Genomic DNA, 24,890 nt, shown 5'->3' with positions numbered 1-24,890 from the left:
TGCTGAACTAAAATGCTGTCATCAGCATCAAAGAAGGGGGAAAAACAAATACCACAAATCCTGTTCTTACCACTCTTCCCTCTGCTGCAAGAGTGGCTAATCTAGGAAGGATCGATTGTCTAGTCACTCCTCCAACTATCAGGTACTGAGAGCAATAATAAGATAAGACGAGACAGGTCTTTAAGGAAAGTAGAAAAAAACAACACCTCAAGCCCTGAAAAGTCTTATCTTCATTGCCTTGCAGAGAGTGCAGTCTACGACATCAGCCCATATTTCCCTGGAGAAATTTTCTACAAAGACAGTAGCTGTCCCAGGCTCTCAGGCTCCTGCCATTGCTTCTTCCCCTCAGTGTCTAATTCTTTTGCATTTCTGTAGTGGTGGAGCTCACCCCCAAGAGGAGACTTAGTACTGAAATATCCTGTTCTCTCCTGATTAACCTAGAGAATAGTTATACAAAAAGTCAGTAACACTTCTTCCCAAAGAAAATATGAGGAATGAACTTGTCTAAAAAGGAAAATTAGTAAAGATTATGCAGGAAATCTCATTCATATACTGCAGCACCATTTGTATAAACTAGACTAGGAAAAGCATGAAGTAGAGTGGGACACGAAAGCAGCAGAGATTGTTCCAATCTTTGTCCTTACAAAAAAAAACCCCACAAACAAATGCAAGAGAGAGGGTAAAGCTTGAACAGAGGTTTGATACTTCTTGTACCACCCACAGGAATTCCACCAATCCTGGGAAATCCGAGCTGCTTCTGTCTATCTAGTGATGAACTTGGCCTGTATTTACTTTGTATGTTACTTCTTTGCTGTTCCTTCAAAAAGGACCAGCTCCTGTGCTATCACTGGAGGGACTCCACTCTGCTGTAGCAGTTCTGTTGAAGCAGTGTCTCACGTTTCAGGAAAATACTGTATTTAACAGTTGAAACAACAGGAGTGGTCAACACTGTATAGGCTATGATTTATTAGAGGCCAGACTAGATAATCATAGTAGTTCTTTCTAAATATAAGCACGTACATATAATTTGCTCGTATTTGTATACATACATTTCTAAATGTGCATCCATGAACCATTTAATACACAGAGATGAGTAGCACATCTTGGTCTCTCAATTCTGTGTCTGCATGTCACGCTAGTCCATGCCCTGCCTGATGAATAAAGCAGTGTCCATAAGGTGGTAATACACCACACTATTTTCCCTTGTTCCTGTGGTTCATTTGGTAAACAGCATGCCTTAATTTCCTCACATATGTCACTCCCAGGAACTTCTTTATTTTTTTCCAAAAGTTTATCACATCAGGAAGGACAAGGAAGGAGAAAAAGATGCTTTGCCATATTGTGATCTAGAAGTCAGAACGTGCACATCTATCATACAGTATTTTAATACTGAGCCCTACTTTTTTCATTATTAATTTTAACCCAGAATTGTGCATTTAGTGTTTTAACATAACTCAGGACAGATACATTCATCAAGGCAGAAAATATTTGCCAGATGTTTTAACAAGTCAAAAGATAACCTGGGCTGTGCATAACATGAGACAATGAGAAAGCTGTGTACCAACTAGATTAGGCAAGCTTGAGAAGTCGGTCAAAATGAAAAGTAACAATATACACTGTTTTCTAAAAACCAGAGTTTGACATCAAATTTGACATCAGGTTGTTGAAATGAGATTATTGTCCTCAGCTATTGACTACAGAAGGGCAAGAAACAGCCCAGGGTGTGAAGTTGAACAGCATTACGGGTCTGCTTCGGCCACCCACAGACACAGGCCTGGAATATGTACAGTATCACCAATTTCTCAGAAAGAGAAACAGAGAAAGAGAAAAATGTGTACAGAGTTGCATATATCAGTTTTTGTAACAAATATCTTCTACCTAACAAGCCAATAAAACCAGCAGCAATTATCATAGTAAAAAAAAAGGCAAACCTTTGATGTTCAATGGTATTTGGAAAAATCCAGTTTTCCTCTAAAAATACACTGAGTAGAGCAGCATAGCATAAGTCCAAAAGTTCTCTGAAAGCTATTAACCTCCTATCAAATACAGTGTTTTTTCCTACTCTCCCTAAAATTGTGATCTATATCTTTCTATTATGTGTTTTCAAATATAATTTCCTCTCTTGTGAGTCATCAGTGAACTAGAGCTCCAAATATATGTCATAAAAAGCATCTCAATAAACAGAAAGAAGAAGACAAAGCCCTCCGGGGAGGGCTGAGAAGAAATTGTAAATTTATAGCGTCTGTTATTGACATGCTCTTCTGCAACCAAAATGGCAAGATCAAGTTTATGTGACAGGAGCAAGTTGCGAAGGCTGGCAATCTTCATTTACAGTTGTATGTATTCTGTATTTGTATTTCAGGTTAAAATGTAGCTGAGAAGTCAAAGACAAATCCAGCCAAAAGCATTTGGACACGGTATTTGCTAGAACTGGACCCATAAGAGTACAAGGCTGAAGCACCAAATTGGTTCAAAGTGTACCTCTCTGTGAGTGGAAATGTAATTTTGGCCAAATGCAGTTTGTCACTCAACAAACAGAGCTCTTAATACCATCAAGATACACTTCGTGGTTCAATGAGTTCCTACCTGACAACTTCCTCCCTCACTCTTTTCTCTCCTGGTGCCCACTACAAGGCCTTTTTCACAAACATTTTTGATTCTCTAAACTACTAATGATGTAAAATGAGAGAAGATAGTTGAAAACAATTAATACTGAATTTAAGCTGAGAAAGCAACTGGACTGAATATCAAAATAAAGTTCCCAATAATTTAAGTAGGGCCAAGATTCCTCTTCCATGGTGAAAGGCAATTTAATTGATTTATCTGACTTCCAATATAATATAGGCCACAGAAGACCACTTAGAAATTCCTGCAGCAACAGAAGGTTGTTGGGGTTTCTTGCCCTGTTACATAAGAAAATGAAATCCGGCCCAGTACTTCTAGATGTTATTTTTAGGGGAATTATACCTAAGCTAGAATTCCCATATGGGGCAGGTTCAGTTAATGATGATTAGGTTGAATATGCTTAAAGACAAAGTAATCTGGCAAGGAAGGAAGTAATTGTGGATGTAGAAGGAGAGACAGAACATTTGTGATCTTTATCTACTCCAGTTCACAAAGTATTCCTGTAGTAAGCCAGCACCGAAAATCAACACAGTAATACAATTCTGAGTTTCCAAAATATTGTTTTCTTGAAGGGGAAGATTCTTTGGCATGTTTTTCATCAACAAGAACAGGTAAGTCCAAGTCTAGACTCTATTTTTAGAAACGATCTCTTATTTTCAAGCATTTCAATGAATGAAGTCTTTCAGCGAAGGATTTCAGGCTGAGGTCTATTTCAGAGCATTGTCCCAGGTGGGATTTTGAGTATTTCCTCACTGCTTTTGATTCTGGTTGTTGGTTTGGACTGCGACTCCTATTACTTTTTACATACTGTATAGATGTTAGTGGGGAGGTTACCTTGAGAGATGAACCTTTAGGACTGAAACATTTAAACGGCTTCTTGTCTTCAGATACGCCGTCTTCTGGCATCCTTTGACGTTTCTCAGCAGCTTCAGCCCTTCTCCTTTCAATTTCCTCCTTCATCCTCCTCTTTTCCTCCTTAAAAAATACAAAAAATCATTTATTCTTTCAGAAATTACACCACCATTACAGGGCTTTGCAGCCCTGCAAATATTTGCCAGATCTTTTAAGATCAGATTTTTATGCCAGCCAGAAAAGTTTGGTGGCCTCTCTGAAATCTAGCAACGTATTGCTGCTAATCCAGCTCAAGAGTTAAGGTTTCAGGGAAGACAGCTGGTCTGTGCTGGTTTAGTGTCTCCTTGTAGTGAGGTCACCAGATTTGTTGCCATATAGTGTCACATAAAGAGAGGAAAAAGCACATTTATAAAAATACTCAAATTCAGTTTCTTTGTATTCTCATGTATCATCTTTGTACTGTACTTCTGTCCATCTACTCTGGCACTTGTGTAAAAATTGATACTTCACAAGGAAAATTTAATAGGTTCCCATCAAAAGTGAAGATTAAATGCTGACAGTTTTTTCCTTCAAAGAGGTAACAAGAGTTTTCACTTTACAAGTTACAAGTCAAACCAGAAGCCCTCAAAGCAAACCATTGTTAGCACCGGTCGTCAGGGTCTGACCAGAAAAGTATTGTGCAATCTCAGCATCTATTGAGTTCTACTGTAAAGAGCTTGTATGTTAAAGCAATGGGTATTTAGCTGCCAAACACTATTATTAATCTACCATTTGTTTTCCAAACAACTAAGATTCCTAAATGATGCACCAGAGATTTGGAAACCCTATTTATAGAGTCCTTTGGAAGAGGAAGTACAAGCAAACAGATGTGCTTGGGCACTCAATATTTAAATAGACAAGAATATCTTCCTAATGAGATCGAGCCCATCACAACTATATATAGCACTGGCGTTCCAGCTCATCTGCAGCAGACGGATGTTGAAATGCACTTTGTAATTCAATCTGCTAACGTCAAAAAGACACCCAAAATAAATAAAAATCTCTGTGGCTATAACACTGTTCTCAACATTTCATATTCCCAAGAAGATAAAAAATTCACAACCATCTCAAATGAAATCCTGGCTGACGAACATGTGCATAAGTGCCCTGTCTTTCCCGAGACTAGAACTGTAACACTTCTTTCTACGCTGGGTGACTGCATGTTTTACCTTGGCTCCTCACTAAAACACCTATGTTTAGTTAAATCTGAAGATTGGAAAATGGGGCGATTTCAATGCTGGGTAGCATATTTGAAATCAAGGTGACAGATCATCTCCTGACAGACACTAAGAATCATCGATGCCCAGAAAAGCACGCAACCCAGAGGGTCTGGATAAAGGGTGCAATCTGAAGCAAAGTCATGACAATTCCTCACACAGCAACATCAGAGCGAAGAAGGAGAAGCACACTTTGGCCTGTATGTTTGGTCTTGATCTCTACAATTCCTTGAAAAGACATTGTAGAGAGGTTAGTGCTGGTCTCTTCTCACAGGTAATTAGGGACAGAATCAGGGGCAATGGTTTCAAGTTGCAACAGGTCAAGTTTAGACTGGACATTAGGAAGAAATTCTTCACAGAAAGAGTGGTCAGAAACTGGAACAGACTGCCTAGGGAGGTGGTTGAGTCGCCATCCCTGGATGTGTTCAAGTGTCATTTAGATGTGGTGTTGGGTGATATGGTTTACGGGTGAACTTGTAGTGTAGGGTCAATGGTTGGACTCGATGATCCCAAGGGTCTTTTCCAACCTGAATTGTTCTATGATTCTATGATTCTATCTTGCCTTCCTTGTCGCATGATCCTTCTTCACCTATGAGTCAGTCCCCTGTGGTCTCATTCTGCCCTTTTGTTAAATATAGACCCATTGACCTCCAGCCTCACCAACTTCTTTGCCTAAAAGTGTCTGTGCAGACACTGCTATAAAGAGTTATCAACTAATGCAAGGCTAGTGGAAGTAAAACAGTAACAATAAGAGACTAAAACCACAGTTCAATACTTCAGATTTTACACTGACCTCCTCTCTGGCTTTTCTTTCAGCCTCCTCCTGCTTCTTCTTCTGCTCCTCTTCTTCCTTTTTCCCGCCTTTTCTTCAGTTCATCCAGCTCTGCTGCTGCCTCTTGCTGCTTCTCCTTCAGCTTCTCCAACTCCGCCTTTGTTTCCTCAGTATTTGCAGTCCCTTTCAAATTGGAGCGACTGGGAAAGAATTGAAAGAGAAGATGATGCGCCATGGGTTTTCCCTTCTTGGCCAGAGCCACCAACTGCCAAACACTCAGCAGCAACATGAGAGCCTGGCAGCCAGAGATATTGCTTTATGAGACCTTTTGCTCCTTGCAAACTATGACAGGCCCGAAGTATTTTCATTAGGAGTTAGTAGGCTGGGATACTACAAGGACCACCTCTCCCATCCACTGCCAGTGAGGAAGGAATCTCATGTGCTTGTGGGTAAAGGAGCTGCACTAAACTGTTTGGGAACTCAGACCAGCTCCATTTTTAAGAGAATTCAGTAACTGAGCTTGAAATATTTAACATCTCCTGTAGCATCAGCAAGAGGTATCGTATCTCATCAGCATCTCCAAGGTATACAGTAAACTGTTAATTCACACCTCCGCTCTGCAGTTTGTGTGCAGAGGAAAGATTTCCAATAGTATCCTTATACTTCATACAGAAAACAAAGAAATGAAAAGCCATAACTAACTTCCCTCTGTTGATTTTAGATTATATAAAACTACATATTAAAACCTCAGGGCAAAAATATTATGCTATGTTGTGTGTAACAGAAGATGTACTAAGCCTTTGCTTTCAAAGACAAGTATTTTTACAAACACTCTAGAAAAAGACTTTGGGAACAGAACAAATTACTTGACTTGGGGAACACAGAAGGGGACAAGAGAGGGGGGAGAATCTTATAGCTTTAATAGTATTTTAAAGACCTAAAAAGGTTCCCATCTCATGTATAACACTTATCACTTTAACTCTCCCAGCCTATATGAACAGAAATGTTCATCAAATCTTTTGCTGACTTTTTCCATGGAAAGTATGACTGCTCAAAGTAGAAAACCAGAAGCTTTCCAGCAAGCTGTAATATATAAGACAGAAAGAAAGAATACCAAAAACACCCGTAAAGAATTTGCATAGATGAAGTTTATACTTTCACCAGAGTCAGACAGCATCGCTTAGTTAAGCAATTACCACATCAGTATTTAGACAAATGTCAGCTCCCTGAGTGCACTTAATATTACTGCTGACAAGAAGATAGGTACTTAAGTGTGCTATTCACAAAAGACAAAAAGTGAATGTAATTGCAGATTTTTTTAAAAAAACCTTCCTGCTCTATTCTTTTGGCATTTTAACATGTTGGATATTAACAGCTTCATTAATGCAATTAGAGTGTTGCAAAGTATAATGCCAGAAGCAAGTATAAATCAAGCATTCCAATAATAATAACAGTAATTGTTATAGACTATCAGATTCGAGATGACAACATGAAGAAAAATATCATATAAATTTGCTATTCGGTGAACAACACCCAATCTTGCAAAGGCGCTCTTCATTCAGACGGAGTGGGAAGTTTTTAGAAAAAAATCTGTAATTACATTCACTTTCTGTCTCCATCAGGATGGAGTAACCATATAAAATAGGCTGTTGAATTTGCACTGAATTATCTGTGGTTTCAATATTACAGGAGAATCTACTAAGACAGCGTTCTCTGCTTCCACAAGGTTTCACCAAATTGGATGAAATTCAGTTCTAGCACAGCACTCATGATTTAGGAATTGTAACATTAAAAAACATTATAAGAATTCAGATGCCATACTTCATCTGTGCTTGCTTGGTTGGTTGATTTGGTTTTTTGCCTCTTGGTCTCTGAAGTCTGTTTTGCCAGCCCACCCAGACCTGCAAGCTTTGGGCCTAAGGAAAATGCAAGAGGTCACTTCTGATAGACATAATGATATCCCTGGCAAGGAAAAATAGTTAGTCCCCAGCAGTAAGAGAACTAAGAACATAACATTTGCCAAGATTCTCTTAATAAATAGCCACTCCGGCTTATATCAACCCAGAACAAAGGTTAGTCCTCAGTAACCTCAGCACATATAGCCTCAATGAAATTAACGGCTACTCTCATCTTTTCACTGATAAAAGCAAAGGTTAGAGTTTAATCTTAAAATGTTTGGAGACCTCAGGTGAATATTTTGTTTTCCTTAAAAATGAGGACATTTAAATTTTCTAGCTTATTTTATTCTCAGGCAGCTTACAGGGCTTTTCCTACTTGTTCTGCATATTCCAAAATAGCAAACAATGAAGTGGCACTAATTCTCCTTATTCTCCTCTGCCTCCCAAACTCCTCTGTTTTCAACAGATTCTGGGAATCTCTGTTCCCTACTATCATTGTTAGAAAATAAATCCTGAGATGCTGAGTGAAGGAAGAGTTTAACAAGCACCTCTTTGGTGCTAAGAAATGAAATTTGTTGCCAGTTTTCAGACAAAGGAGAAAAAGGAAAGAAGTGGTCTGTGGAGGCCAAAAATGTCAGAACAATGTGAAAAAATATATTACATCATATTTAGGACTTTTGCAGTCCTGTATGAGAATAGGGAGGAAAGCAAGTGGGAGGGTAGATGGGAAAGGGAAGCCATAAAATGGGGTTTTATTCTGTATTTCTCTTATGGACTGAAGTACACAAACAACACACAGATTAGGATTTTCTTTAACCTCCACGACCCTGTTTTATTCCCAGTCCTCACCACTGAGAGTTAGCCAAGTTATAGGCTTCCTAACTAGTGTCTGATACGTTCATGTAAGAACAAGAAGAAAGACAGTTCCAGACAAAGCCCAACAATGTGGGGGCAGTTCATTAGAAAATAGGCCAAGAGACTTAAGTCATACCTAACTATCCAATGAACACCGGAGCCCCTGCTGATATTGCCAACTCAAGTCTCTTACTGAGCTGATAAAAGGTTGTTAAACAGGATTCTTCCCACATTGGGAAATAGTGGAAGAAAAACAGAAAAAGAAAAAAAGCTAGTGGAAACTCAGATCTACATGTTGCCACTAAGGCCTGTCTCCCACAGGAAGTAAAGCAAATGAAAACACAACGAAAATATTTTTAGAAAACCATTCTCATGTTATTGATGATGTGACCCTAGTCATGAGGCAGGACAGCCCTGAGCAAGGCCGATTTCCTGCTATTCCATGTCCATCTTTGTCTGTCTTTTGGCCTTTGGTTGGGGTGTCTCCAGAGACTTTTGAACTGCATTTTATTTTGAGAAAGTTTGTTTTTTACTGGAAGAACGATGCGGGGAATGCTGAGATACAGGAGCAAATCTCATCTGCCATGCACAGATTTCTCAAAGTGCCTGGAGAGCTTAACCTTTTCTTTGCTTGTGTCAAAGTGAAAGAGGAAAAGAGGTGCAGTAGGAAAAAAAAAGGTTAGATTTCTAATCTATTCATTCCCGGTTTTCTGCTAAAATGAAGAACTTCGGCTCTGTTTCAGGTATCCCTTCCCCTTAGCCGGCAGAATCCTTTTTTAATAAACTTTTCACTAGAAATTTGGAAATAGGTTACTTCCGTAAAGGTAGAGATCTAACTTATAAAATATAGAACATGAAATTTGGGCTGTTGTCATTATCAGTCTCTATGCAGATATTACAAATAAATATTCTTCCAGGAAATAAAGACCCAGCAGAGCACAAATAAGCCACTTCTCTCTACTGAGGTAGCAAGGCTATTTATATCTGCTCTCTGTACTTCATTTTGGTACTGCAACAGTGTGGGTCCATTTCATTAGAAAATAGGCCAAGAGCATTGATTCATGCCTATAGCTCAATGAACATCTCTGCTGGTGTTGCCAACCCAAGTGTTCTACTTAGGTGATAAAAGGCTATTGAGCAGAGACCCAGTGATGGCCCCCTGCTCTCCTATAACACAAGTAAGCCCAGTGCTTGCTTGAACTTACCCAAAGGCATTCTCAGTAGATTTAAGTTTGGGGGCAGAGAGTTCACGTTCTCCGTTCTGTGTCTTTTGTTCAGGAACTCCCTTCTTATGATCCCAGACACTTTTCATTTCCTCTTTGGGTGCTTTTCCTTTATCCTTGTCATCTTTTACCTGCTCAGGAGATAGCGTGAATCGTAGAGCAAAAACAAGAAACAAACAGACAAAAAGAAGTCAGAATGAGACATTCAAAATAACAGCTGAGGAACACAGACTTCTTGGTATTAATGATTAACTAAGCAACCGTCTTCAAATGTTTATGTGTTTTATGGCAGAATTAGTCTGTAAAACTCTAAACTGTGACCAAATGCCATTCTTGCTGTCCTAATCTGAATTTAAGATGACAACATCTTGAATAAATTTACGAGTCTTCCGTGAAAATTTGTTGTGGCCGTGGGACTGCGCTACCACATCATTTCATTCTGCAACTGCACCCCGCTGAAGCACCCTAAACTTCTTCCCTCCTGCTGCAGCATCATTCACCTGTTGCCTATTAAGATTCTGGGCTCCAGATTCTTTGGGATTAGTTCTGTTGATATATTCTTGGTACAAAGTTTAGGGCATTCGTGAAACAGTAATAATGCATAACCTTCACCAACTGTCAAGTTTACCTGACAAATTTCATGCTCTTTCCAGTGTCACAGCAGACGGATAATTCAGTATGGCAAAAACAATGACCAAAACACAAAGTTATCTTTATATCAGAGTAAGACTTTTTCTGACAAAAAGCGCAAAACTACCAGGGGCTGATAACACTATCTGTTATGAATATTTAATCCTATGAAGAAGCAAATGTTCTCTCCAGAAACACTTTGTCATTACAAAGCTTTGTCCTAGAATGCGTAACAGTAATCAAGTATACTTAGTGCATGGATTTCACTCTCCAGTATTCCTTCAGAGTTATGAGCTTAAAGTATTTATCAATACCACATACTCAGCATGCTGAGTCATGGCTAGATGCTGATAAGAGGAGGAAGATATGGACTTATTTAAGTTCTTTATCCTTAGGTAGAATTCAGTCAGTCAGAATACCAACCTAAATAAACTTCCAACAGGAGCAGATGAAACATTTACCTCCAAAATATTCTATTTTTTTTTCCCGCTCCATCATGTTGAAGGAAGATTCTTGCTGGCAAGCAAGAAATACTTCTGTGAAAAATTCATGTGAAGACCTTTAGAAAAAAAAACTTTTGTCCCTTGAAAGTCTGTTGCCACCGCATTTGCTAAGTAGAAAGAAAAGGAACTTCCATAACAGTCCTATCTGCCACACAACTGCTTTTATGCTGTTCTAACCTGCACCCTGAAATAAAAATCCTAATACATACTCCCAGCCCCAAATCAAATCAAATTTATATCCTTCCTCATCAAAGAAGGACTTCTGGAGGTTGAATATCTTTATCAATAAAGGACGAGTTCAGGGTCTTCAAAGTCAAGAGCCTCCTAAAGCACTGAATTAAGCTGCTGAGTGAAGTCCCGAAGCCAGCCTCTGACTTAACCTGAGGCCAGTTTGCTTGTTCACAGAAACCAATATGATGACAAAGCCAAGGTGGCACACACTACAACTGAGTACTGAGTGGTTACACTACTCGAGGAAATTTGCCACTGATGAGGGACGTTGGACACAACCCACAGAAGCATTTGCTCTGTCCTGAGAGCAGGCAGCAGCAGGGCAGATTTTCCCCATCCTCTCCTGCCGACAGGCTTTAGCACTGGCAGAAACACACTGATGGACTAGAGGAGAGTTCAGTTTTCATGGCTGTGCATTCTTTGGCCATGATGCTGTAACTGCTAGCAAACAAGGCTGTTATTACTAGCAGCCTCAAGGAATGGGTTTCTGTTTTCTAGGAGCTGGGCTGAGACAACCAGGGCTATTCACTGAGCATAATGAATGCCATCAGACAGCAACATCTTTCGGGTGCTCTCAAAGCTGGGTGAGACTGTAGCTAGCGATCATGTTCACAGAAAAAAACCTCTACTGCCTGTTAGCATACTCCTAATCCTTCAGCCCCAGTCAGGGCGATACTGAAACCAGTGATGTTGATTGTTGCAAGATTTCACGTGCCAGGATGTCTGTGTTGGGATTTCCTTTGCTGAGATTTTCATGAAGACCTTTCTATGTCTCATTAAAAAGCCAATACTTCCAGCTCCCTGATGAACTGCAGTTCTCTGGGGAGGGCCATATCTCTTTCATCTTAATTGAAATAACTTAAAAAATTAATATTAAAACAATATAGTTTCAAAAATAACAGATTAGGAAATAACATTGCCAAAGCCAGTGGGATTTATGGCAATGTGTCTGCATTTGAGAAAAGCATTAATACAGTTTGGCCTCTTTATTCAAAATGATGATAAAACAAGATATTACAGAAATATTTCACAGCTTTTGGGCCCAGTCCTTCTCTGACTAATTTTAATGCCGACATAAATTGATTAGCACAGAAGCAGTAACAATTATGTATCATTCCAAAGGCAGGCAACAGGAAAACTACTTTCTTTTGTCTCAGCGCTTCCCTAAATTACAAGCTAGTTCAGCTTCTGCTGAATTCTGTAATAAGGACTACATGGCCTGCAGTTGGGGTAGTCTGAAAGCAGTTCACATGCTCTTACAAATCTTGACCATCAAAGAAAGACAAAAAATGACCAAAAGCATATTTAGCTAATTTCCAACTTCATTTATTTATATTCTACTCTTTCTCTAGACTGCCTCTTTCCTGTTAGGGTGTTCTGCTAATATTTGAGAGCTGAGATTTATAAATCCAGATTTTGAGCACCTTCAGACCACAGTGAATCAGTTACCGAGGTTGAGGCCATTTGGCAACCTTGATGCCTTATTTGAGCTCAATTACTTGGTGACTTAAAAGCTGCGGGCATCTGGGTCTAGGGCTTCCATTTAGAGCCAACTACCATACCCAAATACCATGAGAAAAGCAAATGTTGCAGCATGTCTAGCCAAACTGGAAGCAGGAAATACCACGAGTCTCACATCATGAGAAAGTTTGTTCTTATGAACTTTCCAGGCCACTTTTGAGAACCAAAACTTGTGGGGCAGTTCAGAAAAGAAGACAGATTTTGCTTGTTAATTTAATCAAAAACTGAACTTTGAGGGCCAGGTTTTGGTCACATTAAGAAAGGACATGTGCTTCTATTGTGCAAATGCAAAAGCAAAATCTGATTATGTAGACACACTGTATTCTTTCAGGATCTTGTTTGTGATATACTGCCTTCCTCTTAACTGCATATATGGCTCAGAAATAAGCCTCACTGAATTTGTATATCCTTGAAGGGGAGGAAGGAGTGGAGATGGGAGCCTGATCTTGATTTTGTTTGGAGGCTGAGATTGTCAATTTTTCTTCACAAGCCAAGAAGCAACAACTGAGATTTTCAAACCTGAGTAAAACATTCTGAATGCCCAGCTTGACACACATGCAGAAGATCTACCTTTCAGCTGCCTTGGTATTCAGCACTGCACTAAAAGCAGGATTCTCATAAATTGTCTCAGTTTGACCATCCAAAAATGGAAACACTAAAATCACAAGTCGCTTTTAAATAATCCTGGAACACCCTAGCTCTTGTGGCTATGGTTTAAGCACATGATGAGAGCTCCAGTGAGAGCTGACTGAGCTCCACATAAACACAAGCAGGACAGTTGTGTCTCAAGTCCCCCCCCAGAGTCAATATTTGTGGTCAGTTACAGCCTCCTTTTTTCATGTAATGTTCAAAGATTGTGTGCAACAGGGAATATTAGAAACTGATTCTGTTTTATGAGGAACTCTGAATGCAATCTATCCCTTATTTTTTGCACAGCTCTTTTCTCTGCTTTTTGCAATTGGGTTAATTTAGAATGATTGTTCAGTCTTTCTAGTGCACTATTTTGAGGCATCTCCATTAGGTCTCATTTAACTCTTCCTCTTTCTAGAGTAACATTCTAGTATAGCCAATCTCTCTCCCTGATCATTAGAAACCCTTCTAACCATCTCCATCTCTTCCTTTGCCTTTTCAATCTTACTCAAAATCTAATACTTTGGATGATCAAGCCAGGCAACTGGACATAAAACCTTGTGACACGATTTGCCCTCGTAACTCTGAGGGTGAGCTAAGCATCTATAGAATGTTCCAAACTAACCCAACAATTAAGAACCCTAGGTTGGACCCTCTACAACCGTCAACGCTCCCCAGCAGCTGGACTGGCAGCAACCCATGTATTACTAGTTCACTGTGCCGTGACTCCCTTTAAGCCACACAGACTTGGCTGAACCCAAATGGGTCCAAACATCCAAGGGCCTGATCAGTCTCAATGTCTCATTAGAATCAGGGGATATTTCAATACCTGCTGCAATGAATCAAAAGCACAGTTGCTACACTACATTGAACATGGCTCCCTGTGTCCAGTTGTAGCCTGAAGAATTAATGGTCCCCAAATCTTATTTACTTACCATACAGTAAAACACCATGGCACCAGCTTCTGTGTTTACAGTGGAAATGCAATGCAGTAAATTTTGTAGACTTTCTCTTTAAAACAAAAAAAGAATCTTGGGTATGCACAGTTTGTATCATGGGGCATTGCAGTTTTGAAGAAAATCATTAGTTAAGGCAGTCAGGTAGCCAAAGGGCCTAGATTATTATTATTGTTATTGTAAGAGTAGGTCTCAGTCATAGGGCAAAAGTTCACAGTAAAGTGGGAGGAAACCAAGGAAGGGTGATTAGTTGATACAGTCTTGAAAAATTCATCCCTAGGGTGCAAACCATCCTTGCATTATGGGCCAAACTGAGTTTTCTTAAGTATTTGTTCTAAAGCCTCAAAAGAACAAAATACTTAAGCATTTACTTCATTTTAAGCACATAAGTAACTTCATCCCTATTTATTTCAGTAGGATTATCCAGGTTCTTGAAGTGAAACACACACTTAAGCACTTTGTTGGACCAGCAACTTTCTGTTATAGCTCCCTTACTTTCTTGAGTTTCCTTACAACATTTAAATCAATCATTTAGAAGTTACCTGATCTTTTTTGGAGGTAGGTGGGAGCTTCTCATCTGGTAACTTTTCCTTTTTAGCTTCCACTTTAACCTCTTTTTCTTCCCCCTTTGTTTTTGGGTTTTTAATAAAATTTTTAAATACGAAAATATTGCATCTGCTTGCATTTTTCCACACTGTGTTCATGTAGCATTCCTGTGTGCAGCCACATCTCCATCATATGCTGTTGTGTCCACATGTCCATGTGCAGTTGTGCTCCCTCCACCCTCTCCAAATATTCCCACATTCCTCAATCTGGGTCTTTCTCCCTCGTGTGGCACCATGCTCACAAGTCCCAGCAGAGAGACCCTGTTTGTGATTGCATTTAACACACACATTTCTCACACAGTTTCCCAGGTGCTCATAATATTTTGTGCCAAGATACGTCTGCCTCCACCTCTTGTGATACTGCATTAGGTCAGTTTATAGCAGCTGAGAAAAAAAGGCAGCAAAAAAACCCCAAACATGCTCAGTTCTGAACATGCAAGGTTTTCTTTGAATCATGGAGTGAGGTCAGGCAAGTTATACTCTGCATTATTGGTAAGCAGCAGTAAGAAACTTTAATTTTCTTAAGTGAGAGCAAGAGAGAGAACAGAAGTATTAGTCATTTCAGTGCAGGAATAGATCTGTGAGGAAAATCCAATTAATTTTTCTTTTCTTGCATTACATTTCTCACAAACCACAGGTGTCTTATTTTGGTGCAAAATGTTTACTGTACCTGTTTTCTTAGGAAAGCTGCTTGAGGTTTTTCCTCTTGTACTTTCTTCTCTTTTACCTGTTTATCTTCTATTTTCTTTTCTTCCATCTTTTCTTTTTCCTTTAATTTCTCTGCCTCTAGCTTAGCCTTTTCTTCAGCTGCCCTCTTTTCCTCTTCTGCCTTAGCCCTTGCTCTTTCCTCAGCTGCCCTCTTCTCCTCTTCTGCCTTAGCTCTCTCCCTTTCCTCAGCTGCCCTCTTCTCCTCCTCTGCCTTAGCCTTTTCTCTTTCCTCAGCTGCCCTCTTCTCCTCCTCTGCCTTAGCCTTTTCTCTTTCCTCAGCTGCCCTCTTCTCCTCCTCTGCTTTCTGTTTTTCCTCAGCTGCCTTCTTTTCTTCCTCTGCTTTTAACCTCTGCCTTTCTTCTGCTTCCTTCCTTTCTTCCTCAGCCTTTTCCTCATCCCTAAGCTTTTCTTTGTCTGCAGTATCAGTTATACTCTGTTCCCTGTCCAGCACAGCATTTGTATCATTCTCTGCTTTGTGTTCCTCTGCATTTGTAGCTAGATTTTTTGTCTCTACTACCTCTTCTTTATCTGTGGATTTTTCTGCTGTCACATCTACCTGATTTTCCTCTATGGAGACCTCCTTTGGTTTTTCCGCCTGTACCTCCTCCTTGTTTTTTTCTTCTTTTTTTTCCTCTTCTTCCCCATCTTGCCTCCAGTTGTTCCTTTGGTATGATTTGGTAACCGTTTCTGTTTCCTCAATCTCATAGCGTCCTCGACGTGTTTCAGCCTTGTCCTCTTTCACTGTGGTCTCATTTTCTTCCACATTGTTTACTTCTCTCCTGCTGGGCACTGACGAGCTCCCATCTGTGATCGTGGGGTCAAATTCCTTTTGACGTTCCAGGGCTTCCTGCAGACGTTTTTGGCGTCTCTCCTCCCGTCTTGCCAGTCTCTCCAACAATGCAGCTTCGTCATCTGCGTCCCTTGTGCTTGTAGAACGTTTGGTTTCCTCTTCTGCCACACTACATAAAAGTGACAATTTTGCATTAAAAAAAGTCTCTTTTTAACAACATATGCTCTTTCTAGGAGCAACATATGCTATTTCTAAAAGGAAAAAAGCTTGCTGTAATATCATTCTATGGTTTGAAAACACAACAGATTGCATGCTTCAAAATTTAGCAAAATGGTTCTGGGAATTAATTTTGGCATTTCTACATGTATATGAATGTGGTGTTTCACAGCATCTGAGCCTGGAAAGGTTTCCTTCCAGGCCAGCTCCAACAGCCACTGAAGTCCCCAGGAGTCTTGCTGACCTCTCAGTAGGTGCTGAGCAGTCCTGACATTTTGAGCAGCTGAAATAAGAGCAACCTTGGAAAATTCATCCTCCCTCTCTCTACTCTACAGCAAAATACTTGGAAGACCTTAGCTTGCTTTAAGGCTCACTTCAGCTTGGCCTCAGGCATATGTCTTCCCACCAGGAAAAAATTTTGAAGATGCTACATGAGTAAGATACCTTCTGACTTCAGTGAACTTCTCTATCAACAAGAAGTTACTCCTGTTCAGCAACAACATCCACAGATACAGTCCATAAAGGAATAGCCTGGCAATTAAGGGTACGGTTCCAACTTTCTGTTAAGGGACAATGAAAATGGAGTGAATTCACCACCTAATTTCTGACATGTTACCCAATGCCTGTAAGTATCTGGACTGGATCTTGCTCTCAGTTCCTAGAGGTTTTTGATTTCTTCAAAATTCATATTTTTAATTCTCCTGTGTGTAGATTTCTTTCTCTTCCTAGCTTTTTCTCCCTCTATTGTAGAAATATATTATAATCTGCAATCCAAAATACTGCCATTTTCCTATCTATATCCATTCTCCTTGTCTTTAATAGAAGGCTAATTGTGCTCAGTATCTATTAGCTTAATATCACAATGTTTATTTCTGGTCTCCTCTATCAATTGCGTTATTGCTACTGGAAATCTGGGTATATTATTTGTTACTATGAGTAACTAAATAAATGATGGACAACCTGGAAGACCTGATCTGCCCACTCAGCTTGTGACAAGTAGTGGCCCTCTCCACAAGCTTTTCTGCTTTTTATAGCTGCATGATGCTGACAATGCCAGATGGGGACTGAAGTTCAGCCCTCAGACCTAGCACCTTGTAGACTAGTTTCAGCTTAAAATTTAAGTTGCAAAACAGACCTCTTTAAGACACTTCTCCACTCTGAACAAAAATTACTGTTGACTTGTCAGTATACAACATCAGATGTTTACCTGTTTTGGGCATTGACTTCTGATTTCTCTGTTACTTCTCCTGATAGATCTCCTTCTTCCTTTTGCCTCAGCCTCTCCTGTCGAGCCCGTCGGCGACGTTCTCTGGCAGCTTCTTCTTCATCATCATCATTTCTCTGGTAGGAGAGCCTGCAGCAGAGCATTAGTATAAGGAAAAAAAGGTGTTTAGCATATAGGACACCGTGACCGAAAAATTACAAAAAGCAGCTGACAGGAACACAGTAAGCATGGCTGCTCCATATGCTGCTTAGAAAATATGCTGTGAAGTTGAGATGCATAGTTTCAAAGTTTGATTTTGTTTTCTTTTTCAGAAATGAACTTGATAAAATAGTCATAGTAAAGGCAGCAGGCACACCGCAATGTCAGTTTGCTCCTAGAACATACCAAGACCATAAAAGCCCAGCTCTATAGCTGAGTAAACACTCTGCTAGACTGCACCATGATCCTGCCAGAATGCACACAGCAGCATCTGAGCAGACTATCACTCAAACCCACATAACTGAAATTGGACTCAGCTAAAGAGTTTTTCATTAGCCTTCTCTAAATATCACATGCTGAAAATGGTGACAGTACTCTAAAATTGAAAGACTAGAAAGCGGAGAGACACAAGTATGACAACCGCTCCTAGCGCTTGGTTCTTAATGTCAAACATCTGACACCTACAATATTTTGTGAGCCCGGAGCCCTGCCAGGCCAAATCATAGAAGATCGCTGCTGCGATGAAAGCCTAAGGCTGAGAACCCATTGTGTTCGTCTAACCCAACAGATGATTGCATTTAGTTTCATCCCACTTGAAAAGGAAAGCAAGACATTACAATCCTAATAATCCTGCGGCCCATTCAAATCTTTGCTGAGGTGCATTGTTACTGTGTGAGATAAAGGGAAAGGCTTGCATTCCTCATATCTTTTTGTATGGGGAAAGTGAAATAGGAAGCTAACACATGCCAGACCCCATCAGGACATTCATTTACTTTGCTTCCAGCAATGGTCTGATACCTAATGGATAAGAAGTCACCTTTCCCTACATAAGCACACATTTAAGTTAGCTGTACAGCCATGCATATAGAGAAAAAAAGAGCTCTGCACTGAGTAAAACAAATAGAGTTAAAGCTTGCATTTCAAGGAATATTTTTGCATTATAAACAACTAAAACATTTTGATTTAGTCACGAATCAAACTCTTTGGGCCCAGGCCTCTCTGATCACATTGTTCTCGTGCAACTTGTCTCCTCTGCTGAAAGAAGGGTGAAAGTATAGGTCCAGCAGAGATTGAATTATCCCGATTTCGCTTTATAAATTGAAAACGGAAATTAAAAACCCAGCATGGCTGAGCCACTTGCCAGACCTGTAAGAACATTTCCTCCTCAGTAAGCTGAAGGATTTGATTTGCTACTTTTATGCTCCACTTCAAGAGCTTGCAATCTTTTCTTTGTAGAAACAGCTCCTCTCAAGAGGGTGAAAACCATGAGCAGTATGGCCGTGAAGGATCACAGCAGGGGGAAGAGGAAGAAGATGAATTAAAAGCACAAGAGGTTGCACAGGGAATGCAAGGAAAAACACTTCCTGTCATTTGTAAGCAATTTAAAGGAGGATCAACATTTAATTTAGCTCTATTACAGAAACTGCTTGCATACAGTAATAAACCACTGAAGTCTTTAACTTGCAGAAGAGACTCTCTCTGGAACAAAACTGCATTAGCAAAGTAGCCCATTCTCAATGCCTACAGCTCAGTATTTATCTTTGCAGTGAGACCATAGGAGGATGAATTAGTTTATCCTGCCCTCTGTACCCACACAGAAGACTCCCATACAGTAAGGAGAACAACTACTTTTGAAAATCTCTTTAAGACTCCTTTATAAAACCACCAGTTGCTCAGAAAACTAAAAAAGGGAAAAAAAACCACCCTAAGCAAAAAATTCCTGCAAAATGGTAACCATTAAATAAGTCAAATAAAGAGAGATTTGTATTTTCTGTCCTGGGACACTTATCACATCGATCATCTGTTAAGAAAGCTGACAATCTCTCTCAATACCCTTTTAAGTATATTCCCTGACTCACTGCATATAACAGTGGTTTCCTACAGCGAGCAAGTACACCAGATATGGGCTCCAGCCATAAGGGTTGCCTTAAGTATTCGATTCTGTTCACCAGCATGGATGCATAAACTATCCCTGGTAATTTGAAAATAGTCATATCAACAACTAACAGCAGTATTGTATAGATCTGTATATTTTCTTTACAACTATTCTAACAGTACTTCACTAACTGTACTTTTAGAGGCTGTTTTGATTGCCTTGGACATACACGCTTTGCTGGAGTGGACCTCACTAGCCACCATAGACTGGAGGTAGAGTAGGCTGCAAATGCAGGTTCAGGTTGGCTACGTTAACTAATGGGCTAATGATAACGCTGTGAGTAAACTGATAGCAGAATCATTTATGAAATGATTCAACATAGTCACCCTAACTGCCATTGATTTTTATGAGAAATTCAGTCATGGGAATGACGGCACGAGTTAGATGGTGCCATTTCTGTCCATGAAAAATACTCTCTTCTGATTGCCCTGTTTATCCCACCATTCTCTCAATCCTCATGCACTGAGTTTTTTCACCTTAACTCGACCAGCACATCACTCTCTTTTCTTTAGTTATCTAAGTAGTCTCCTTCTCCTCTGCTGCCAAGGGTGTCAAACTAATTTCACAATGGGAAGTAAACCACAGGCAGACACGTGAATTTGTGCACCCTCCACTGGGAATGGGAAGATCGACCATCACTCTCCCATTGGAAAAGCTTCCCTTGCTAGCCATCATAATCAATTCCGGAGCTCTTGAGAGCTTATATTCCACTTGCCTACATCTTTTGGCATTCCTTAGATGAGGACTAAATAAATAATAAAAAATATGACTCAAGATTTCAGCTCTGTATATCAGACAGACGGAAATCTGATGATCCACGGAAGCCTGTGTTGTTTCTCCACCCTTGGAGAAGAGCCTTGTTGCCCAGCATGATAACACACCCCATAACTAAACTGAACTAACCTTCTAGCCATTTGTCGCCTTCTGCATAACGGCTCAAAGTCTTTTCATCAAGACTCTCTCTACAGTTAGCTCTTTCAGTTATCTCAGACAATGAAAGCACAGCACAGCATGATCTCAAAGAGGTATGTCAAGCCTTCTCATATGTGACACCTCATATTAAATATTCAGATGAAAAGATGTTTACTTGGAAACATATACCTTGTTATCAAAGATAATACACTCTTAGTCTAAATGTCAACTAAACAAAGAAAAAAAAATAGCAGTGTTGGCTGCTTCTCCTGTTACCTTCTTTACATTTCCAACATGAGAAAATGTAGCACAACCTCTGCGTGCTACAGATAAATTGTTCTAGTAAAGCATTAGTGCTGAGTCTGTTACGTTTCCCATGCAGCACAACTCAAGTACAGGAGACAGTACCTCATCTATGTGAGAGGACATTTCCCATCACAGTAGGTAGAGATAGCAGTAACAACAGAAGTTCTGCCTTGTTGCATGGGTAGGACAGATTTATATCTCCAGGACTGAAATCCCAAACCTGCTGAAGTCAACAACAAATCTGATTTTTTGAGTGAATCTAAAATGTTACATTCAGACCTAATGAGGGACTCTACAGCCTAGGGTGGAAAATAACTCTGCTGGATTGGGAACATAGGCGACGAGGTCATATGCCTCAGAACTTCTTCAGAGAGCTTCAGCACCCTCTGTATTTTACATTAGGCACTGAATTTAAACCCAGTAAGAAACTTGATAATAGCTAGGATAATTATGGGGCTGAAACCATTTAATACAATCCAGCTTCAACAGGTTTCCAACTGAAACCACAAATCACTTCAAACATTATCTAAGGCACTTTGGTTTTAGAATTTCTTGCCCAGTACTACTACATTATTATTATTATTATTGTCTGAATTATTACAGCACTGACATTTCCTGATCAAGCTCAGAAGCTTGCTACAGTAGACATTTTATATAAGGATAGGAGAAGATTTAGTCCTTGTTCTAAACAGTGAGTTGTAAGGTGAACCTGGTGAATCTAAATACTTTTTCATTTTCCACAGGGGCAGAAAAAAATCACCACCTAATTTAGGCTGGATCACACTACTCTGTTCTAGAGGAGGCAGGGAGAAAGAACAGCTGTGGATCCGAGCTTTGACTCCACCTCAAGGTGTCAGAAATACGTGAAAAATTTCTAAACAGAACAAGAGCCTTTAAGACTGCCTTCTCTTCCCTCCATCATTCACTCAAACACCAGTTTATCTTCTCTTTCTCCCACCTGCAAAATCACCTTGTGTTCAGAGTACTGCCCTCCGAACCCATTCCTCAGTTAGATGCAACTGTACCTATTCAATAAGCTCTTTCCCACACTTTTTTATCTAGAAACCTTTACATCTATTACAGACTGACATTCTCTGTGGTCCACCCTAAGAAATGAGATCATTCATCCTGTATCAAACTGCTGCACCTCCATTTGCACCCTGACCTATTTCTAAGACCTTCAGCCTTCATTATGTAACACCACAGCAGCTGAAGTGACATCTGTTGACTTGTGTATCTCCAAATTGATGGCAGATGGAGTACGTCAGTAAAACGTCCTTAATGACAAATTTCACTGCCAGACTCAAGTCTATAGAAGCTGCATTTGTTGGCCTTCTGTGCTCTCAGAAAGCCTGTCTATTTCCCCAGGCTCTTCCTGAAAGGATGGGTGGGGTGAGGATGGACTTTGTTATAATACCCACTGGGGAGTGCTCTTTGTGTCACTGTTGATATTCAGTCCTATTTTATTTATGATTGCCTATGTTCTCAATTTTTTTTATCGTTCATTTAATTTGTGTTATGATAGGCACGCTTCAAAACGTGGATATAAACAACTGATCAATCTTCACCTCAAAAAAAGTAACAAATGCACATGCTTCCAGAGGATTGTGCCTGTGTCAAGCTTTGCGTGTCAAATGTCAGCTGTATTTCGTTCAAGTTATATCTAAAAATGTGGTGAACGGTGGGGGGCTGTTGTGGGGAAAACTGTTTCTTCTAATCATTCCTCCATAATTCAACAAGAGCTGCCAGCATTCTGCTCAGACCTGCTCAAGAAGATTCATTTTTATGAGGGAACAAGCAGAATTGCAGTCCAAAATGCTCATGTTTCAAAAAGATGTAGTGGGTGAAAACAGGGGATTATGCTGGAGACATGCAGACATGCCACCACAGTTCAGGCCAATGTTGCGCATGAATGCTGTTATTAACACCCATATTTTTCACATATTTCTAAATTTGACATGCACCATTTTTTTTCACATTGAAGGTAGGAGACACAAGTGGATAAGATTAATGGAAATTAAACGCAGACAAATTAAAACTGGAAATGAAGCACATGTTTTTACCAGTTAGGCTGATGAAATATACAAGACATGATGGAACATTCGTCTCTTGCATCTCATCTCTTTGGAAGTTATACTACAATAAAATACCAATTCTCAGGCTCACTACAGACACAGCTTGGTGACGTTCCAATATCTTTTAGGTATGGAAAGATCAACTAGATTATACAGTGGCATCTGCTAAACTTAAACACTACAGTCTTTCATTTATAGAAAGTACGTGCCTTCTCATTCTCATAATTTTACACTGTTTCATAAATATTTTTACTCTTTTCACCCACACTTTCTTCAGAGTTACACAACCAGTACTCCTGAGAAGGTAAATTACCCAGATATCCACATACTGTGTGTTTCTAATATCCTTTCCTGTTCTTCATAGCTCCAAAGAGTTCAGGGATTATTTTTCTGCTGGGTAACCACTTATTCAGTGGGTTAGCGGAATGTTCTTTCTGCCAGATCTGGCATCCTTAATTTCATAACACATCTTCAGAAGCCTTTCTCCTACTTTCAATCTTGATCCAAAAACACAATGCGCGTTTTAACGTCTAATTTTTTGTTTTGGCTGAGTAAAACATTTATATTGGTTAAGGATCTGGCTGTAAGACTGCTACTTTGTTTGTCTGACAAAATAGGTAAATATGAGAAATAAAAGGTCTTCTGAGAAGTCCAGCTTGTGTACATTCTTCTTTATGGTTCCTTTCCTTTGATGCTTTTGAAGTTTTCTTCAGAGGTAAGGAAATAGTAGGTACACTTATCACTTTAACTGTTTGATTCTCAAAATCTAAGGTGAAAGCAATCTGCATTGAAAAACAAAGTATAAGGAGTGATATGCAAGCCGATAACCACAAGGGAAAATGACTCCATACTGATGATGAAAATGCTTGATGACCACCAAGTAGTTCATGCCCAAAGTAGCCAGGGATTTTATTTCATTGCTGAAGATGGCTCTGAAGCCTCTAAGACAGATCCTGGCTCCCCACATTACTGGTTTCTGTTGAAAATGTAAATTTCTGTTGCACAGATGCCTAAGATTTCCAGTGCCTTGCCTCATTTCTTGCAGTTTTCTGTTCATAACAACACTGTTGGTTTAGATTCAAGCCCTTAAACCTGGGCCTCGTAGTTAGAGCCAGTCTGTAACATCGCTGCATCATTCTGCACAAAGGCAGAATGACTCATGCTCGCATCTATTTTTTTTTTCCTTTTTTCTTCATGGCTGAAAACTAATGATCTGTTTCATAATATGAAATGCAAGCAGATTCTCCAACCACATTCAAACAACTCTGGTAAATCGCCTCTGAGTACCTCAGCACAAATCGCATGCAAGGCCGCTAACATAAAGGGTAAAACCCTTCAGCTACTGAAACAATGTCAAATTTGCCTCTGACATATATTATATTTAGATAAAAGCACTTGTTGGAAATGTCCCAGGGAAAAGCATGTAATTCTCTCAATATGTGAAGTCTGCAATGCTCTGCAGTTTTACTTCATCCACAGTAGACCTGACATTGGCCTGTCAGTGAGCAGTGCCGTATACTTAACACGTTTTAATTTAGAAGTTTCACATGAAATCAAAAAAAAAGTAATTGAGCAGAAAACAACAATTAGCCAAGTGCCTTCTAGCCGATAAGTATTATTTTTTTACTGCTTTCCTTGAAGCTTTAATGGAATTCACCCAGAAGTCTGTTTCCCTGGCAAACAAGCAGAAAAGCATACAAAACAAACTTCATTTTCAAACTTAAAAAATTACTGTGTGTATCACAGTGGTTGGTGTGGTATTTGTTGACTCTCTAGTAAACTGCTTTGTGCTTGCTGCCATCACCTCCAGTTTCTAGTGCTTTATTGCATATAAAAATCAAAAATAATTTATGCCACAGCCTTACCCAGTAATATTTCAGGCATATGATGAGAAAAATGGGCATTTTGCCTAGATGAGGCATAAGTAAAGACTTAAAGGATTCATCCCAGAATGCATTATCCAAAAT

At 39.7% G+C, this 24,890-nt stretch overlaps 1 protein-coding gene across 1 annotated transcript in view; it reads right to left on the bottom strand.

The window, feature by feature from the left end:
- Window positions 1–17,625, bottom strand: part of LOC104277190 (caldesmon-like) — a gene marked incomplete at its 5' end in the record, with an annotated part of 30,435 nt that extends 12,810 nt beyond the window's left edge. The window contains 7 exon segments of the mRNA XM_009873760.1: window positions 3,460–3,600; window positions 5,527–5,584; window positions 5,586–5,705; window positions 9,464–9,612; window positions 14,495–14,578; window positions 15,228–16,224; window positions 17,479–17,625. Coding sequence (XP_009872062.1) covers window positions 3,460–3,600; window positions 5,527–5,584; window positions 5,586–5,705; window positions 9,464–9,612; window positions 14,495–14,578; window positions 15,228–16,224; window positions 17,479–17,625 — 1,696 coding nt within the window.
- Between the last annotated feature and the right edge of the window lie 7,265 nt (window positions 17,626–24,890).

This window comes from Apaloderma vittatum, unplaced genomic scaffold (assembly GCF_000703405.1).
Source record: "Apaloderma vittatum isolate BGI_N311 unplaced genomic scaffold, ASM70340v1 scaffold5367, whole genome shotgun sequence".
NCBI classification, from domain to species: Eukaryota; Metazoa; Chordata; class Aves; order Trogoniformes; family Trogonidae; genus Apaloderma; species Apaloderma vittatum.
The sequence above is the reverse complement of the archived record's forward strand: the minus strand, read 5'-3'. Positions and strand labels throughout refer to the sequence as shown.